Source organism: Babylonia areolata, chromosome 23 (assembly GCF_041734735.1).
Source record: "Babylonia areolata isolate BAREFJ2019XMU chromosome 23, ASM4173473v1, whole genome shotgun sequence".
NCBI lineage: Eukaryota > Metazoa > Mollusca > Gastropoda > Neogastropoda > Buccinidae > Babylonia > Babylonia areolata.
The window spans coordinates 4,515,806-4,530,805 of NC_134898.1; the positions used below are offsets into that span (position 1 = coordinate 4,515,806).

At 46.9% G+C, this 15,000-nt stretch overlaps 1 protein-coding gene across 11 annotated transcripts in view; it reads left to right on the forward strand.

Moving 5' to 3' along the window:
* LOC143297920 (dystrophin-like) overlaps window positions 1–15,000 on the forward strand; it is a 477,394-nt gene that overhangs the window by 153,789 nt on the left and 308,605 nt on the right. For all 11 annotated transcript variants that reach the window (XM_076610493.1, XM_076610497.1, XM_076610494.1 and 8 more), the window contains 7 exons: window positions 6,329–6,473; window positions 7,081–7,174; window positions 8,984–9,225; window positions 10,163–10,342; window positions 12,144–12,413; window positions 13,954–14,041; window positions 14,410–14,648. In XM_076610493.1, coding sequence (XP_076466608.1) covers window positions 6,329–6,473; window positions 7,081–7,174; window positions 8,984–9,225; window positions 10,163–10,342; window positions 12,144–12,413; window positions 13,954–14,041; window positions 14,410–14,648 — 1,258 coding nt within the window. The remainder of the gene's footprint in view (window positions 1–6,328; window positions 6,474–7,080; window positions 7,175–8,983; window positions 9,226–10,162; window positions 10,343–12,143; window positions 12,414–13,953; window positions 14,042–14,409; window positions 14,649–15,000) is intronic.

The following is a 15,000-nucleotide window of genomic DNA, read 5'->3' on the forward strand; positions in this document are numbered from 1 at the left end:
TGCACACTCAGATGCATTCGCATGTTTCACCGTGTGTGTGTATGCATACGTGCATGTGTGTGTGCGTGCATGTGAGTGTGAGTGAGTGTGCCTGCGTGTGGGTGTGTGAGCACACTCTCTCAGACTTGGAGCATTCAATTTGCCTCCCATCCCATGCCAGGTTTGTTGACACTGTAGAGGAGGGGGTGAGGAGGAAAAGCTAGGGAGGAGGGGGAGTGGCAGACATGAGGTGGGGTGTGGGGGTGGTTATAGGAGTGATGAGAAAAGAAGAAGTGGGATTGGAGGGGTGTGGGGGGGGGGGGGGGGGGGAGGAGCTGAAACCCAGAGACAGCTTCAGCAACTAATAATAAAGGGAGGTCAGCAAGGTGCCCAGCTTTACCTGTCTTTACCTGCCAGGTAGCTACCCTTCCACCATCCCCCCCCCACTCTCCCACCTCCCCCCCCCCTCCCTCCCCACCCCGCCCCTCCACACACACACCCTCGCCCAACCCTCTCCTGCCTTTGATTTACAATCTGCTAACAGCTCCCACCTGTAGACTGCCCCCCACACGCCCCCCACCCCCTTCCCCTTCCCCAGCCTTCCTGCACAGACTTTCCTCCTCTTCTAACACCCTCCCTTCCCTACCCCAACCCCGCCCACCCATCACTGGAAGATTGGTGGTGTTGTGGGCAGGGAAGGTGGCTGTGTGGGTGTGGTGGGTGGGAGGGTGTGGAGATTAGTGGTGGGAGGTTTCCAGGAGAGAGAGAGAGTAGGGGTGGGGGTGGGGGGTCCAGATTAGCTGTGAAAGAAAAATGTCTGGAGAGAGTTGAGATAGGTGTTGGAGGGGAAGGAGGGGGTGGGGATTGAGAACAGGTTCTGGGGGGGGGGTGGGGGGGGGTGAGGTACAGGGGGGGGGGGATGAGGGGGGTTGTGTGTGGAAATTGTGTGTGTGCAGTGTCTCTCCCTCTTCTCTCTCTCTTTTTCTGCCTCTCACCTTTGTCTCTTCCCCTTCTCTCCCCCCTCTTCTCTCTCTCCCCCCCTTTCTCTCTCTCTCTCCCCCCCCTCTCTCTCTCCCCTTCTCATTCTCTGTCTCATCTCTCTCCCCCTCTCTTTCTGCCCTATCTCTGTCTTTCTAAACAAAACAAAAAACAGAAACAAAAACATATGATAAATGCATAGATTGATGTACTGACTTGCCGGAAGTGAAGCCTTTTTCTGAGAGCTTAAAGAAAACATGCACATTTTTTTTCCACTTGTAGCTTTTGAGGTAAACTTTTGTTGCTGCTGTTTTCACTGTTGCTGACTGTTGTTTGGACTGTCTGTTCGATGTCTTTGGGTGTTTAGCGTGAGGTGAAATGATCAGTCTGTTAATGGAATGGATATCTTTATATTGATGGTGTTATTGTACACACATACATATTTATACATGAATATCGAGAGAGAGAGAGAGAGAGGACCTGTTTACTAGCAAATGTTTTCTTCCACTATCATGTTTTTTTTCTGTCATATATATATATATTACATATTTTTTCTGTTTTTGATTTGTGTAGGAGGAAGGGATGTGAGGCATTGTATTTTTTTGTCCCTCCTGTTCCTGTCACTTTGTACAGCATTCACAAGAAGACTGAGGAGGTAGATCGTCTTAAAGGAAACACACATGTATGTAAATAGTTGATGCTGCGAGGGGTGGATGGGGGATGAGGGAGAGGTTGTAGAGGACTGGGGGGGGGGGGGGGTGGAGAAGTAAGAGAGGCGTGGTGGTAGGAGGCACGGGATGGGAATAAAGAAGCATTAGGAACGGGCGAGTGGAAACAGTGAGTGGAGAAAATTATGGTGGAAACCAGATTTTTCCTCTAAAGGAACAAGACTTTTTTTTCTTTTTTTTTTTTAAAGGAAGAGAGGATTAGAGAGAGGCAGTAGGCAGGACTGGAGCAGACGATGGCTGAAACCTTAAGTGGGGAGGGGGGAGGGAGAGGCAAGGGGAAGGGGGGAGTAGGTGCGGAGGCTGCAGAAATTAACCCCCCCCCCCCTCCCCTAACTCAACAGACCTGCATACTAAAATCACCTGTTTCTGGCTGGAGAATGGAACAAAAAGTTGCCTGTGTGAAGTGGTGAAGCTGGAGGCTTCTGCTTTTGGTTCATTTATTTATTTTCTGAATATTTTTTTTTCTTTTGCTTTTTAAAGCCTTTGCTGTTCAGGGTTTGTTGAGTGGTATACCCAGGTATACCATGGTCCTGGTTTTGATGATGGGCGCAGGGAGGGGTGGGCGTGGGGGTGGGATGGGTGTTAGCTTTTTTTTCATCTTTTATCATGGCTTTTTTTCTGTGTAACGATGTATACTTGGTGGTAAGGGACTTAATTAATTGTTTGGATTTAATTTGGACAAAAGAATTGAAACATTAAAAGGGAATAATTTTGGACCTATTTTGTTGTGGGTCTTTATCCTGTCGTAAGAATATTTTGAAGGATCAAAATCCAGTCAGCTTTTGTATCGGTGGTCCCGAGTGGTATTTGATTATAATAAAGGGGATGGTACAAAAGAATTACTGATGATTTACTGAATTAAAGGATAGAAAAGATCCAGGGACTGGCCCAAGGACAGCCAATGTAAGCATGCATGTATACACATGCCCAGGTATGCTCCCTTGCACACACATGTGCAATTACACATCTGCACATATATCTTCACACTCTTGTATGCATACACATGCATTATATGCTTGCACAACATGTATGCCTACAGATATTGTACACACATGTAAGAGCACTTACATTCATGTGCACAAACACTTATAAGTTACATGCACACACAGACTCACATGTATGCAAACACAGGTACACATGCATGCACACACATGAATGTGCACACACACACACACACACACACACACACACACACACACACACACAGACAACAGCTTAACTCTGTCCTTCTGGCTTTCTTTCTCTCTCTCTCTTTCTCCCCCATCTCTCTTTCCATCCATCCCTATCCCCAGCCCCCACCCCCACCCTCACCTCCCCAAACCCAACACCTACATCACTCCACCCCTCCTGTCATTTTTCTCACTCAAAAAAACAACCTGCAAGTATGAATACTATTCCAAAGTTGCATTTCCCTAGTCCATTCACACCGCAAGCAGTAAACCGCAAAAAGCAGAACTTTGAAGTGCACGGTATGCAGTGCGGGTCTCACTGGCAGTGTTCTCATAACTGACTGACTTTGGAGACCAGTTGGAAAAAAAGGAGGTGGGGGTAGTAAAAAAAAAAAAAAAAGGGGGGGGTGGTGGGGGTGGGGGGTTTGGGGGTGGAGTGGTGGGGTGGAAGAGAAGGTGTGCTGGCTGTGTGCCCAGGTGTTCCCCTCAGACAGGGGAGAGGTAGGGTGAGAATGAAGGGAGGAACAAAAAAACCAAAAAAAAACACTCACACACAAAAAAGAAAATTAAAAAATGAAACAAGGTGATTGAACTTTGTGCTTGTGTGTGTGTGTGTGTGTGTGGTGGTGGTGATGGTGGTGCGTGTGTTTGTGTGTGTGTGTGTTGGGGTGGGGATGGGTGTGTGTGTGTGTGTGTGTGTTACTGTGTGTGTCTGTGAATCTGTGTGTGTGTGATTTTTCAGTTGATGACAATGAAGCTGTAGTGAAACTGACATCATTATCATTAGATTCTCTTTCTTTCTCTCCCCATGTTTTGCTGTTGTTTGACAGTTATATTGTGTTGTATTACTTCTTGTCACAACAGATTTCTCTGTATGGCATGCTGGCGTTTCACAAACACACACACACACACACACACACACACACACACACACACACTACAAATACAGACAATATCCTAACTCTGTCTGTCTGACTTTCTTTCTCTCTCTCCCCATCTCTCTTTCGACACACACACACACATTCAGTTAAGAAAATAACATTGTCCATCATAACAAAAACGTACAAAGATTTATGCTGAATGGGGGTTTTGTCTGTATGTTTGATTAAAAAAACCAAAAAAAACCAAAAAACCCTACAACATGACACACTTTGCCTGTTTGTATAGCCATCAAGTACAGACACTGTTTGCCCCTTTTCCCCATACTACCTTCTCAGGTATGTTGAAATCACCTCACAAACATTGTGCTGTGTACGCAGGTGTGAAACTGAAAGTACTAATGCCAGGCTGAAAAAAAAATGGTGGTGCTGGTATGGGCAATATTATTGTTTTTGAAAGAAATGGTCTGCAGCCCCCCTCACCCAACCCGCACCCATAGCCCCCCTCAATTACATTGTCAGGTAACTAGCAGATGATGTGGACAATGTTTGTGCAGTGCGCCATAATGGGTTGGTGCAGGCATGTTATAGTCGACAAAATGGTCACTCTTGCACCTCTCATAAAGCTTCTTTTTTGGGGAGGTCATGCAGTATTAATGAGTGATCATGCAGGCTTCAAAGCCTCGTTTGGGCATGGTGTTGTATCCTTTAAAAGGGTTATTTATTCCGGTTTTCCTCACTTCACCCAGGTGTGAATGGGTACCTGACTTTGGTTGGGGAAGGAGAGGACTGGGCCCCACCCTTCTCTGTGCTTGTGGCTCAGAGTGGATATGAATTCACTGCCCCTCTGGCTATTAAAGACAGTGGGACCTTTAACCTTTACCCTTCATATTAATGAGAGCTCAGAAGAAGACAGACACACCCTGAAGGAAAACCAAACAACAGAACAACAGTCCCCATTCCCCAATTACAAACAAACAAACAAAAAACCCCACCTTTTCTTTGCCTAACAAATAAAAGCCTGAAAAGCATGCTGCCGAGCAGAAAGGTGTAAAACAGACACACCACACCTCACCACCCCACACTGAACCACCCCACATCTCAACACCCCCACACACCTCACCACACCACGCCACACCACCCCACACTGAACCACCCAACATCTCAACACCCCCCCCTCCCCCGACACCTCACCACCCCACATCACACTGCACCTCACTACCCCACATCACACCACACCTCACCTCGCCACCCCACACCACCCCACACTTAACCACCCTACATCTCAACACCCCCACACACCTCACCACACCACACCACACCTCACTACCCCACATCACACCACACCTCACCTCGCCACCCCACACCACCCCACACTTAACCACCCTACATCTCAACACCCCCACACACCTCACCACACCATACCACACCACACCACACCACCCCACACCACACCTCACTACCCCCACATCACACCACACCTCACCTCGCCACCCCACACCACCCCACACTTAACCACCCTACATCTCAACACCCCCACACACCTCACCACACCACACCACACCTCACTACCCCACATCACACCACACCTCACCTCGCCACCCCACACCACCCCACACTTAACCACCCTACATCTCAACACACACACACACCTCCCCACACCACACCACACCACACCACACCACCCCACACCACACCTCACTACCCCACATCACACCACACCTCACCTCGCCACCCCACACCACCCCACACTTAACCACCCTACATCTCAACACCCCCACACACCTCACCACACCACACCACACCACACCACACCACACCTCACTACCCCACATCACACCACACCTCACCTCGCCACCCCACACCACCCCACACTTAACCACCCTACATCTCAACACACACACACACCTCCCCACACCACACCACACCACACCACACCTCACCACCCCACATCACACCACACCTCACCTCGCCACCCCACATCTCAACACCCCCACACACCTCGCCACACCACACCACACCTCACCACACCACACCACACCACCCCACACCACACCTCACTACCCCACATCACACCACACCTCACCTCGCCACCCCACACTTAACCACCCTACATCTCAACACCCCCACACACCTCACCACACCACACCACACCACACCACACCTCACAACCCCACATCACACCACACCTCACCTCACCACCCCACACCACCCCACACTTAACCACCCTACATCTCAACACACACACACACCTCCCCACACCACACCACACCACACCACACCTCACAACCCCACATCACACCACACCTCACCTCACCACCCCACACCACCCCACACTTAACCACCCTACATCTCAACACACACACACACCTCCCCACACCACACCACACCACACTGAACCACCCTACATCTCAACACACACCACACCACACCACACATCTCAACACCCCCACACACCTCGCCACACCACACCACACCTCACCACACCACACCTCACCACACCACACCACCCCACATCTCAACACCCCCACACACCTCGCCACACCACACCACACCTCACCACACCTCACCACACCACACCTGACCACTGTTTCAGGCTGCAGCAGGTGTTGATGGAGCTGCAGCAGCATCAGCTGGACGAGCTGGCATCCTGGCTGGTGTGGATGGAGGAGAAGATCAACAACCAGGACCCTGTGGGCACCGACCTGGAGACCATCAAGACGCAGGTGGACGACCACAAGGTGAGCTTTGATTGACCCTGTTTTGTCCTGTAAATATTGTGTTTTGTATTCATGTTTAACTACCACAGGGTGAGCTTTGTTTGACCCTGTTTTGTCCTGTAAATATTGTGTTTTGTGTTCATGTTTAACTACCACAGGGTGAGCTTTGATTGACCCTGTTTTGTCCTGTAAATATTGTGTTTTGTGTTCATGTTTAACTACCACAGGGTGAGCTTTAGTGGACTGTTTGTTGTCCTGCAAACGTTGTGTTGTATTTTGTGTTCATGTTAAACTACCACAAGGTGAGTTTTGCTTGATCCTTTGTTGTCCTGTTTACATTGTGTTGTATTTTGTGTTTATTTTATACACAACACAGGTGGATGACCACAAGGTAAACTTCCGTAAACATTGTATTTTTTATGTCCATGTTTTACACAGCACAAAGTGAACTCTGACCTTTTGTTGTCCTCTAAACACTGCACTGTATTTCATGTTCATGTTTTACACCAACCTTCACCGTCAGCTTTTCACCAGATGGCACTTCAGCAGCAGAAGTATGAATGCGGATGGCTACAGCCACAACAGTGATGGTCAGACTAGAAAGAGTGTGGTTGCTGTGTGTGTGCAGGTGATCCAGCAATCCCTGGAGGACCAGCAGAAACGTGTGGACAGCCTGCAGCACATGGTGGTGGTGGTGGACGACAACAACGCTGACAGCGGCGGTGAGTGGTGCACACTGCATGGGCTGAGATGTGTGTGTATATAGGATACATGTCTTAGTTAGGTGTGTGTGACTTTTAAACTCAGTAGTTTATTGGTGATGTGCACATTTGGTTGTTGTTGTTGTTTTGTATGCAGTGTAATAACATGGGTTATATGACCACACACACACGCATGCAAGCACGCACGCTCGCACGCACGCACATGCACGCATGCATGCACACACATACTCTAACATACACTCACACACACATGCATACGCACATGTACACACGAGCGCGTGCGCGTGCACGCACACACACACACATGCACACGCATATGCACATATACACAGACATTTACTTACACACAAACACACTCTCTCACTCACTCACCCACTAACTCAGTTAATTGCTGAATCCCTGTTACATAGTTCAATGGGAGTGTTCTGGTAGCCTGACTTTGGCTATAGTATCTTCTTCTTTCTTCTTCGTTCATGAGCTGTGTCTTCCATGTTCCCTCATATGCATACACATGTGAGCTTTTACGTGAATGACCATTTTTACTCCAACCATGCATGGCAGTGATACTCTGTTTTAGGGTGTAGGGACAGTATAATTGTGTTGATTTTCTTTCAGTTTGCTGATGTTATAATCTAGTATTTACAGGATGTTGATTGCACTGTTCTAATTAATTGATATGTTACCTTTGTGTCAGCAAACATGTCAAGAATGTCTCTTTTAAAGATGATAAAGAATTTATGCATCTTATATCTTACTTCACCTCCTCACATCTCCTTAATTCTTGTCTCTTCTTCCTTTGAAAGTAGATAAAGAATCATCTCATTACCCAGAAATTAAACAGTCAGTGATGAATACTCCATAAAGAACAGCGAGGTAGGGTAAAAATTGGTCATGCACAAAAAAAGTCCACTTGTATATATATATGAGTGAATGTGGGAGTCGCAGCCCACAGATGAAGAAGAAGAAGAAGAATTAGGCAATTAAACAAAAGATGACTACTGAGTGTACAAAACTGATAAATGGAGAAAGTTTATACCTATCATTGTGATACAATGCAATACAGTACAGATCATTAACCATTGTGATACAATGCAATACAGTACAGATCATTAACCATTGTGATACAATGCAATACAGTACAGATCATTAACCATTCTGATACAATGCAATACGGTACAGATCATTAACCATTGTGGTTCAGTGCAATACAGTACAGATCATTAACCATTGTGATACAATGCACTACATTACAGATCATTAACCATTGTGATACAATGCAATACAGTACAGATCATTAACCATTGTGATGCAGGGTAATACAACACAGATCATTAACCATTGTGATGCAGGGTAATACAACACAGATCATTAACCATTGTGATACCATGCAATACAGTACAGATCATTAACCATTGTGATGCAGTGCAATACAGTACAGATCATTAACCATTGTGATGCAGTGCAATACAACACAGATCATTAACCATTGTGATGCAGTGCAATACAGTACAGATCATTAACCATTGTGATGCAGTGCAATACAGTACAGATCATTAACCATTGTGATGCAGTGCAGTACAGTACAGATCATTAACCATTGTGATGCAATACAATACAGTACAGATCATTAACCATTGTGATTCAGTGCAATACAACACAGATCATTAACCATTGTGATTCAGTGCAATACAGTACAGATCATTAACCATTGTGATGCAGTGCAATACAACACAGATCACTAACCATTGTGCCAAGCCACCTTCCTCCTCAACATCACCGTAACAGCATGTCAATGTGACTGACCCACAGCTGCCTGCCAGGCCATGGAGAAGCAGCTGGAGCAGTTGGGGGCGCGGTGGGCGGCGGTGTGCCGGTGGACCGAGGACCAGTGGGTGGTGCTGCAGGAAGTACTTCTGCGCTGGCAGCAGTTCAACGACGAGCAGACCAAGTTCAGCGTCTGGCTGGCCGAGAAGGAGAGCGTGCTGGCCCGCATGGGTCAGACCGACCTCTCCGACCCTGACCAGGTCATCGTGCAGGTCAAACATCTCAAGGTCAGTGTGTTGGGGTGGGTGGTCAGTGTGTTGTCAAACTGTCCATCACAGCTAAATGTTGTTGTCACACAGTCCATCACAGCTAAATGTTGTTGTCAAACAGTCCATCACAGCTAATTGTTGTAGTCAAACAGTCCATACAGCTAAATGTTATTGTCAAACAGTTCACACAGCTAAATGTTTTTGTCACACAGTCCATCACAGCTAAACGTTTTTGTCACACAGTCCATCACAGCTAAATGTTGTTGTCACACAGTCCACACAGCTAAATGTTGTTGTCACACAGTCCATCACAGCTAAATGTTGTTGTCACACAGTCCATCACAGCTAAATGTTGTTGTCACACAGTCCATCACAGCTAAATGTTGTTGTCACACAGTCCATCACAGCTAAACGTTTTTGTCACACAGTCCATCACAGCTAAATGTTGTTGTCACACAGTCCACACAACTAAATGATGTTGTCAAACAGTCCACACAGCTAAATGTTGTAGTCAAACAGTCCACACAGCTAAATGTTGTTGTCACACAGTCTATCACAGCTAATTGTTGTCACACAGCTAAATGTTGTTGTCACACAGTCCATCACAGCTAAATGTTGTCGTCACACAGTCCATCACAGCTAAATGTTGTTGTCACACAGTCCATCACAGCTAAATGTTGTTGTCACACAGTCCATCACAGCTAAATGTTGTTGTCACACAGTCCATCACAGCTAAATGTTGTAGTCAAACAGTCCATCACAGCTAAATGTTGTTGTCACACAGTCCATCACAGCTAAATGTTGTTGTCACACAGTCCATCACAGCTAAATGTTGTTGTAACACAGTACATCACTGCTAAATGTTGTTGTAAAACAGTACATCACTGCTAAATGTTGTTGTCAAACAATCCATCACAGCACTGCATAACTCAGAATTGTCACACTGTGTGTCCAGGCGATAGAGAATGACATGGAGGAGCAGGTGCGTCGTTTCGACGCGCTCAACGAGTGCGGCCAGCAGATAGTGCGCTACGTGGACAGCCAGGTGGCCGTGTCTCGCATCTCCGCCCTGCTGGAGACCCTGCAGGAACGCTGGGAAAAACTGGTGCAGCTGATGGAGATCTACAGCACACAGGTGACACAGCACGACAGGACAGAGTAAAGCAGGGATAGAACAGGACCATACAGGGCAGGACAAGGACAGACAGGATAGAACAGGTCCATACAAGGCAGGACAAGATAGGACAGGATAGAACAGGACCATACAGGGCAGGACAAGATAGGACAGGATAGAACAGGACCATACAGGGCAGGACAACAGGATAGAACAGGATCATACAGGGCAGGACAAGATAGGACAGGATAGAACAGGACCATACAGGGCAGGACAAGATAGGATAGAACAGGACCACACAGGGCAGGACAAGGACAGACAGGATAGAACAGACCATACACGGCAGGACAAGGACAGACAGGATAGAACAGGACCGTACAGGGCAGGACAAGATAGGACAGGATAGAACAGGACCATACAGGGCAGGACAGGATAGAACAGGACCATACAGGGCAGGACAGGATAGAACAGGACCATACAGGGCAGGACAGGATAGAACAGGACCATACAGGGCAGGACAGGATAGGACAGGACCATACAGGACAGGACAGGATAGAACAGGACCATACAGGGCAGGACAAGATAGGACAGGATAGAACAGGACCATACAGGGCAGGACAGGATAGAACAGGACCATACAGGGCAGGACAAGATAGGACAGGATAGAACAGGACCATACAGGGCAGGACAAGATAGGACAGGATAGAACAGGACCATACAGGGCAGGACAAGATAGGACAGGATAGAACAGGACCATACAGGGCAGGACAACAGGATAGAACAGGACCATACAGGGCAGGACAACAGGATAGAACAGGACCATACAGGGCAGGACAACAGGATAGAACAGGACCATACAGGGCAGGACAAGGACAGACAGGATAGAACAGGACCATACAGGGCAGGACAACAGGATAGAACAGGACCATACAGGGCAGGACAAGATAGGACAGGACCATACAGGACAGGTCAAGATAGGACAGGATAGAACAGGACCATACAGGGCAGGACAAGATAGGACAGGATAGAACAGGACCATACAGGACAGGATAGGACAGGATAGAACAGGACTATACAGGGCAGGACAAGGACAGACAGGATAGAACAGGACCGTACAGGACAGGATAGGACAGGACCATACAGGGCAGGACAGGATAGAACAGGACCATACAGGACAGGTCAAGATAGGACAGGATAGAACAGGACCATACAGGGCAGGACAACAGGATAGAACAGGACCATACAGGGCAGGACAAGATAGGACAGGATAGAACAGGACCATACAGGGCAGGACAAGGACTGACAGGATAGAAGGGAGGGGAGGGTATGGTAAAATCCAGGTAGGGGAGGTTGGTTCTGTAAAATCCAGGTAGGGGAGGTTGGTTCTAACAAGCTGAAGTTTACTCTTTGGGGAGCCAGCCCAGATTGCACCAGAACACCTCCCAAAACAGTGTGGCTGTCAAGATGGCATGGTAAAGATGGTCATATGAGTAAAAACCCACTCATGAATATGTGTCAACACTGAAGTTGCAGCCCACAAACCCAGAGTCCATATCACACGCACACACACACACACACACACACACACACACACACACACACACACACACACACACACACACACACACACACACACACACACACACACACACAGAGACACACACACACACACAGACACACACACAGACACACACACACACACACACACACACACACGCTACTTTTTCAACAGTTTCCTCCTCCTCCTCACATCATGTCACCAGCATGTTTATAACAAAACTCCAAACATTCAGCAAGCCAGCACACACCTCTGTCACCTCAGATCGCCAACTCCGGAGTAGAGCTCAGCAAGATCTCAGAGCGCTACGAGGCAGCTGCTGCAGTGGAGGGGGAGGTGGTGGAGAAACAGGCGTCCAAGCCCACCTCCACCTCCAGGAAGCGCAAGGTGGAGTCGGCCCAGCAGATGGAGTTTGAGATGCAGCTGAAGGCGCTGAAGGAGTGGATTGGAGCCACAGAGGCCACGCTGGATCTGCTGGTGGCGGAGAACTCCCAGGAACCCTTCACCGTGGAGGAGCAGAGAGTTCTAGTTCAGGTCAGGCACGGCTTCTCTACAGTGGTTTTTGTGTGTTGATGTGTTTTGAGGTGGTTGTGTTGTATTGTGTTGTAATTTTTTTGTATTGTGGTGGAGAACTCACAGGAACCCTTCACTGCGGGGGAGCAGAGGGTTCTGGTTCAGGTCAGGCCTGGTTTTTATGTGTGTTGATGTGTTGTGAGTTAGTTGTGTTGTATTGTATTGTATGTACTTATTGTATTGTATTGTATTGTATTGGACTGTGGCAGAGAACTCCCAGGAACCCTTCACTGTGGAGGAGCAGAGAGTTCTGGTTCGGGTCAGGCCTGGTTTTTATGTGTGTTGATATGTTGTGAGTTAGTTGTGTTGTGTTGTGTTGTATTGTGGCCAAGAACTCATGGGAACCCTTCACTGTGGTGGAGCAGAGAGTTCTGGTTCAGGTCAGGCTCCTACTGATTTAATTTGTTTTGAATTAGTTGTGTTGTATTGTATTGTATGTACTGTATTGTATTGTATTGGACTGGATTGTATTGCATTGCATTGCATTGTGGCCGAGAACTCACAGGAACCCTCCACTGTGGAGGAGCAGAGAGTTTTTGTTCAGGTCAGGCCTGGCTCCCATACGGTGCTTTTTGTGTGTGCTGATGTGTTTTGAGTTTGTTGTGTTGTGTTGTAATGTATTGTACTGTACTGTAGTGTACCGTACTGTACTGTACTATGGCTGAGAACTCACATGAACCCTTCACTGTTGAGGAGCAGAGACCTCTAGTTCAGGTCAGGCACGGGTCCTGTATGGTGGATTTTCATGTGTGGTGATGTGTTGTGAGTTAGTTGTGTTGTGTTGTGTTGTATTGTATTGCATTGTATTGTGTTGTATTGCATTGTATTGTGCTGTGTTGCGTTGTGTTGTTGTGTTGTATTGCATTGTTATGTTGTATTGTATTGTGCTGTGTTGTTGAGTTGTATCGCATTGTTATGTTGTATTGCATTGTATTGTATTGTGGCTGAGAACTCACATGAACCCTTCACCATGGAGGAGCAGAGAGCTCTGGTTCAGGTCAGGCCTGGCTCCAGTACCTACACAGTGGTTCCTGTGTGTGTTGATGTGTGTTGTGAGTTTGTTGTGTTGCGTTGTGTTGATTGTATTGCACTGCATTGAATTGCATTGGATTGCATTGCGTTGTGTTATGTTGTGTTGTATTGTTTTGTACAGTGGCTGAGAAATCACAGGAACCCTTCACTTTGGTAAAAAAAAAAATAAATAAATAAATAAAATAAAAAAGAAAGAAAGAAAAAAGATATTGGTTTTTAGTATTGTGATATGCTTTATTACAATATTGTTGTTAGATATTGTGATGTACGATGTGTATGATGAGTGTTGTGTGTGATGTTTTTGTGCATACATGAATGTAGGTTATTATTATTATTGTTGTTGTTGTTATTATTATTATTATTATTATTAATGTTATTATTATCGTTGTTGTTATTCTTATTGTAGTTGTTGTTACTATCATTGTTATTATTAATCATTATTATCATGATTAATGTATGATGTGTGCAGGACACAGAAACCTCCATCCGTTCCCACCAGATTGATGTGCAGAGAGTGGTCACACTGGGCAAGGGGGTCATCACAGAGCTGAAGATTGGTGAGCATCGTGTGACTGCTCCCTTCTGAGGATTAGGTTGTTAGCACTATGCCTGTTCAGTCTTTAGGGATAGTTTGTATACACTTCTTCAACAATGAATGTAGCACAAGGGCCCAGAGTGCTAAAAATTGACATCAACATGAGAAAAAAGCTTGCAAAAATTAACAGCACAGGGAACAATAATCATGACTTGCAAACAGGACAAATGGAATATGTCAGCGACAAACCATATGCACACACACATGAGTAAATGCATGCATGCACCCATACACACACAAATCCGTGTACAGGCATGTATGCATGGGTGTGTGCACACTCACACACACACAGACACACACACACATACTCACACATTCCCTGCATTTCAGCGGGAGAGTCCTCCGAAGCCACAGCCACGTGCGTCCAGCAAGTGGAGGACCGGTGGGAGCAGCTGAAACAGAAACTGGCAGACACACAGCTGGTGGTGGACCGCAACTATGAGAGCAAGAAGTTGTACGCTGAGCTGAAGGCATTGCAGGATCTGTTGAGCGGCTATGAGAAGTGGATCGGGGTGTCAGAGTCTATGGCCGAGACTCAGGACATTAGTAAACAGCTGGAGCAGTGTAAGGTAAGAGGTTTTCTTGTTCGTCATCGTCATCGTCTTCGTCGTCTTCTCCTTCTTCCTCTTCTTCTTCTTCTGCCTTCATGGGATGCAAGTCCCACATTCACTTCTTCTTTTTTTTTTTTTTTTGCTGCCCCGTCATCTGCACCGTTTCAGTGGCATTACTCCCACGCCGCTCATTTAGATTTCCCCATACACGGCCACACCCGGGTTCGTCCATCACAGTTCCAGCGTCGGCAGTTCACAGGGAACCATCGATGTTAGGTCGCCAGGAGGCCACACACCAGAGGAGACCCTGCACTGCTGCTGAGTCACTTCGGTGGTGTTCAGTGGTGCCTGTTCTGTTTTAACATACTTA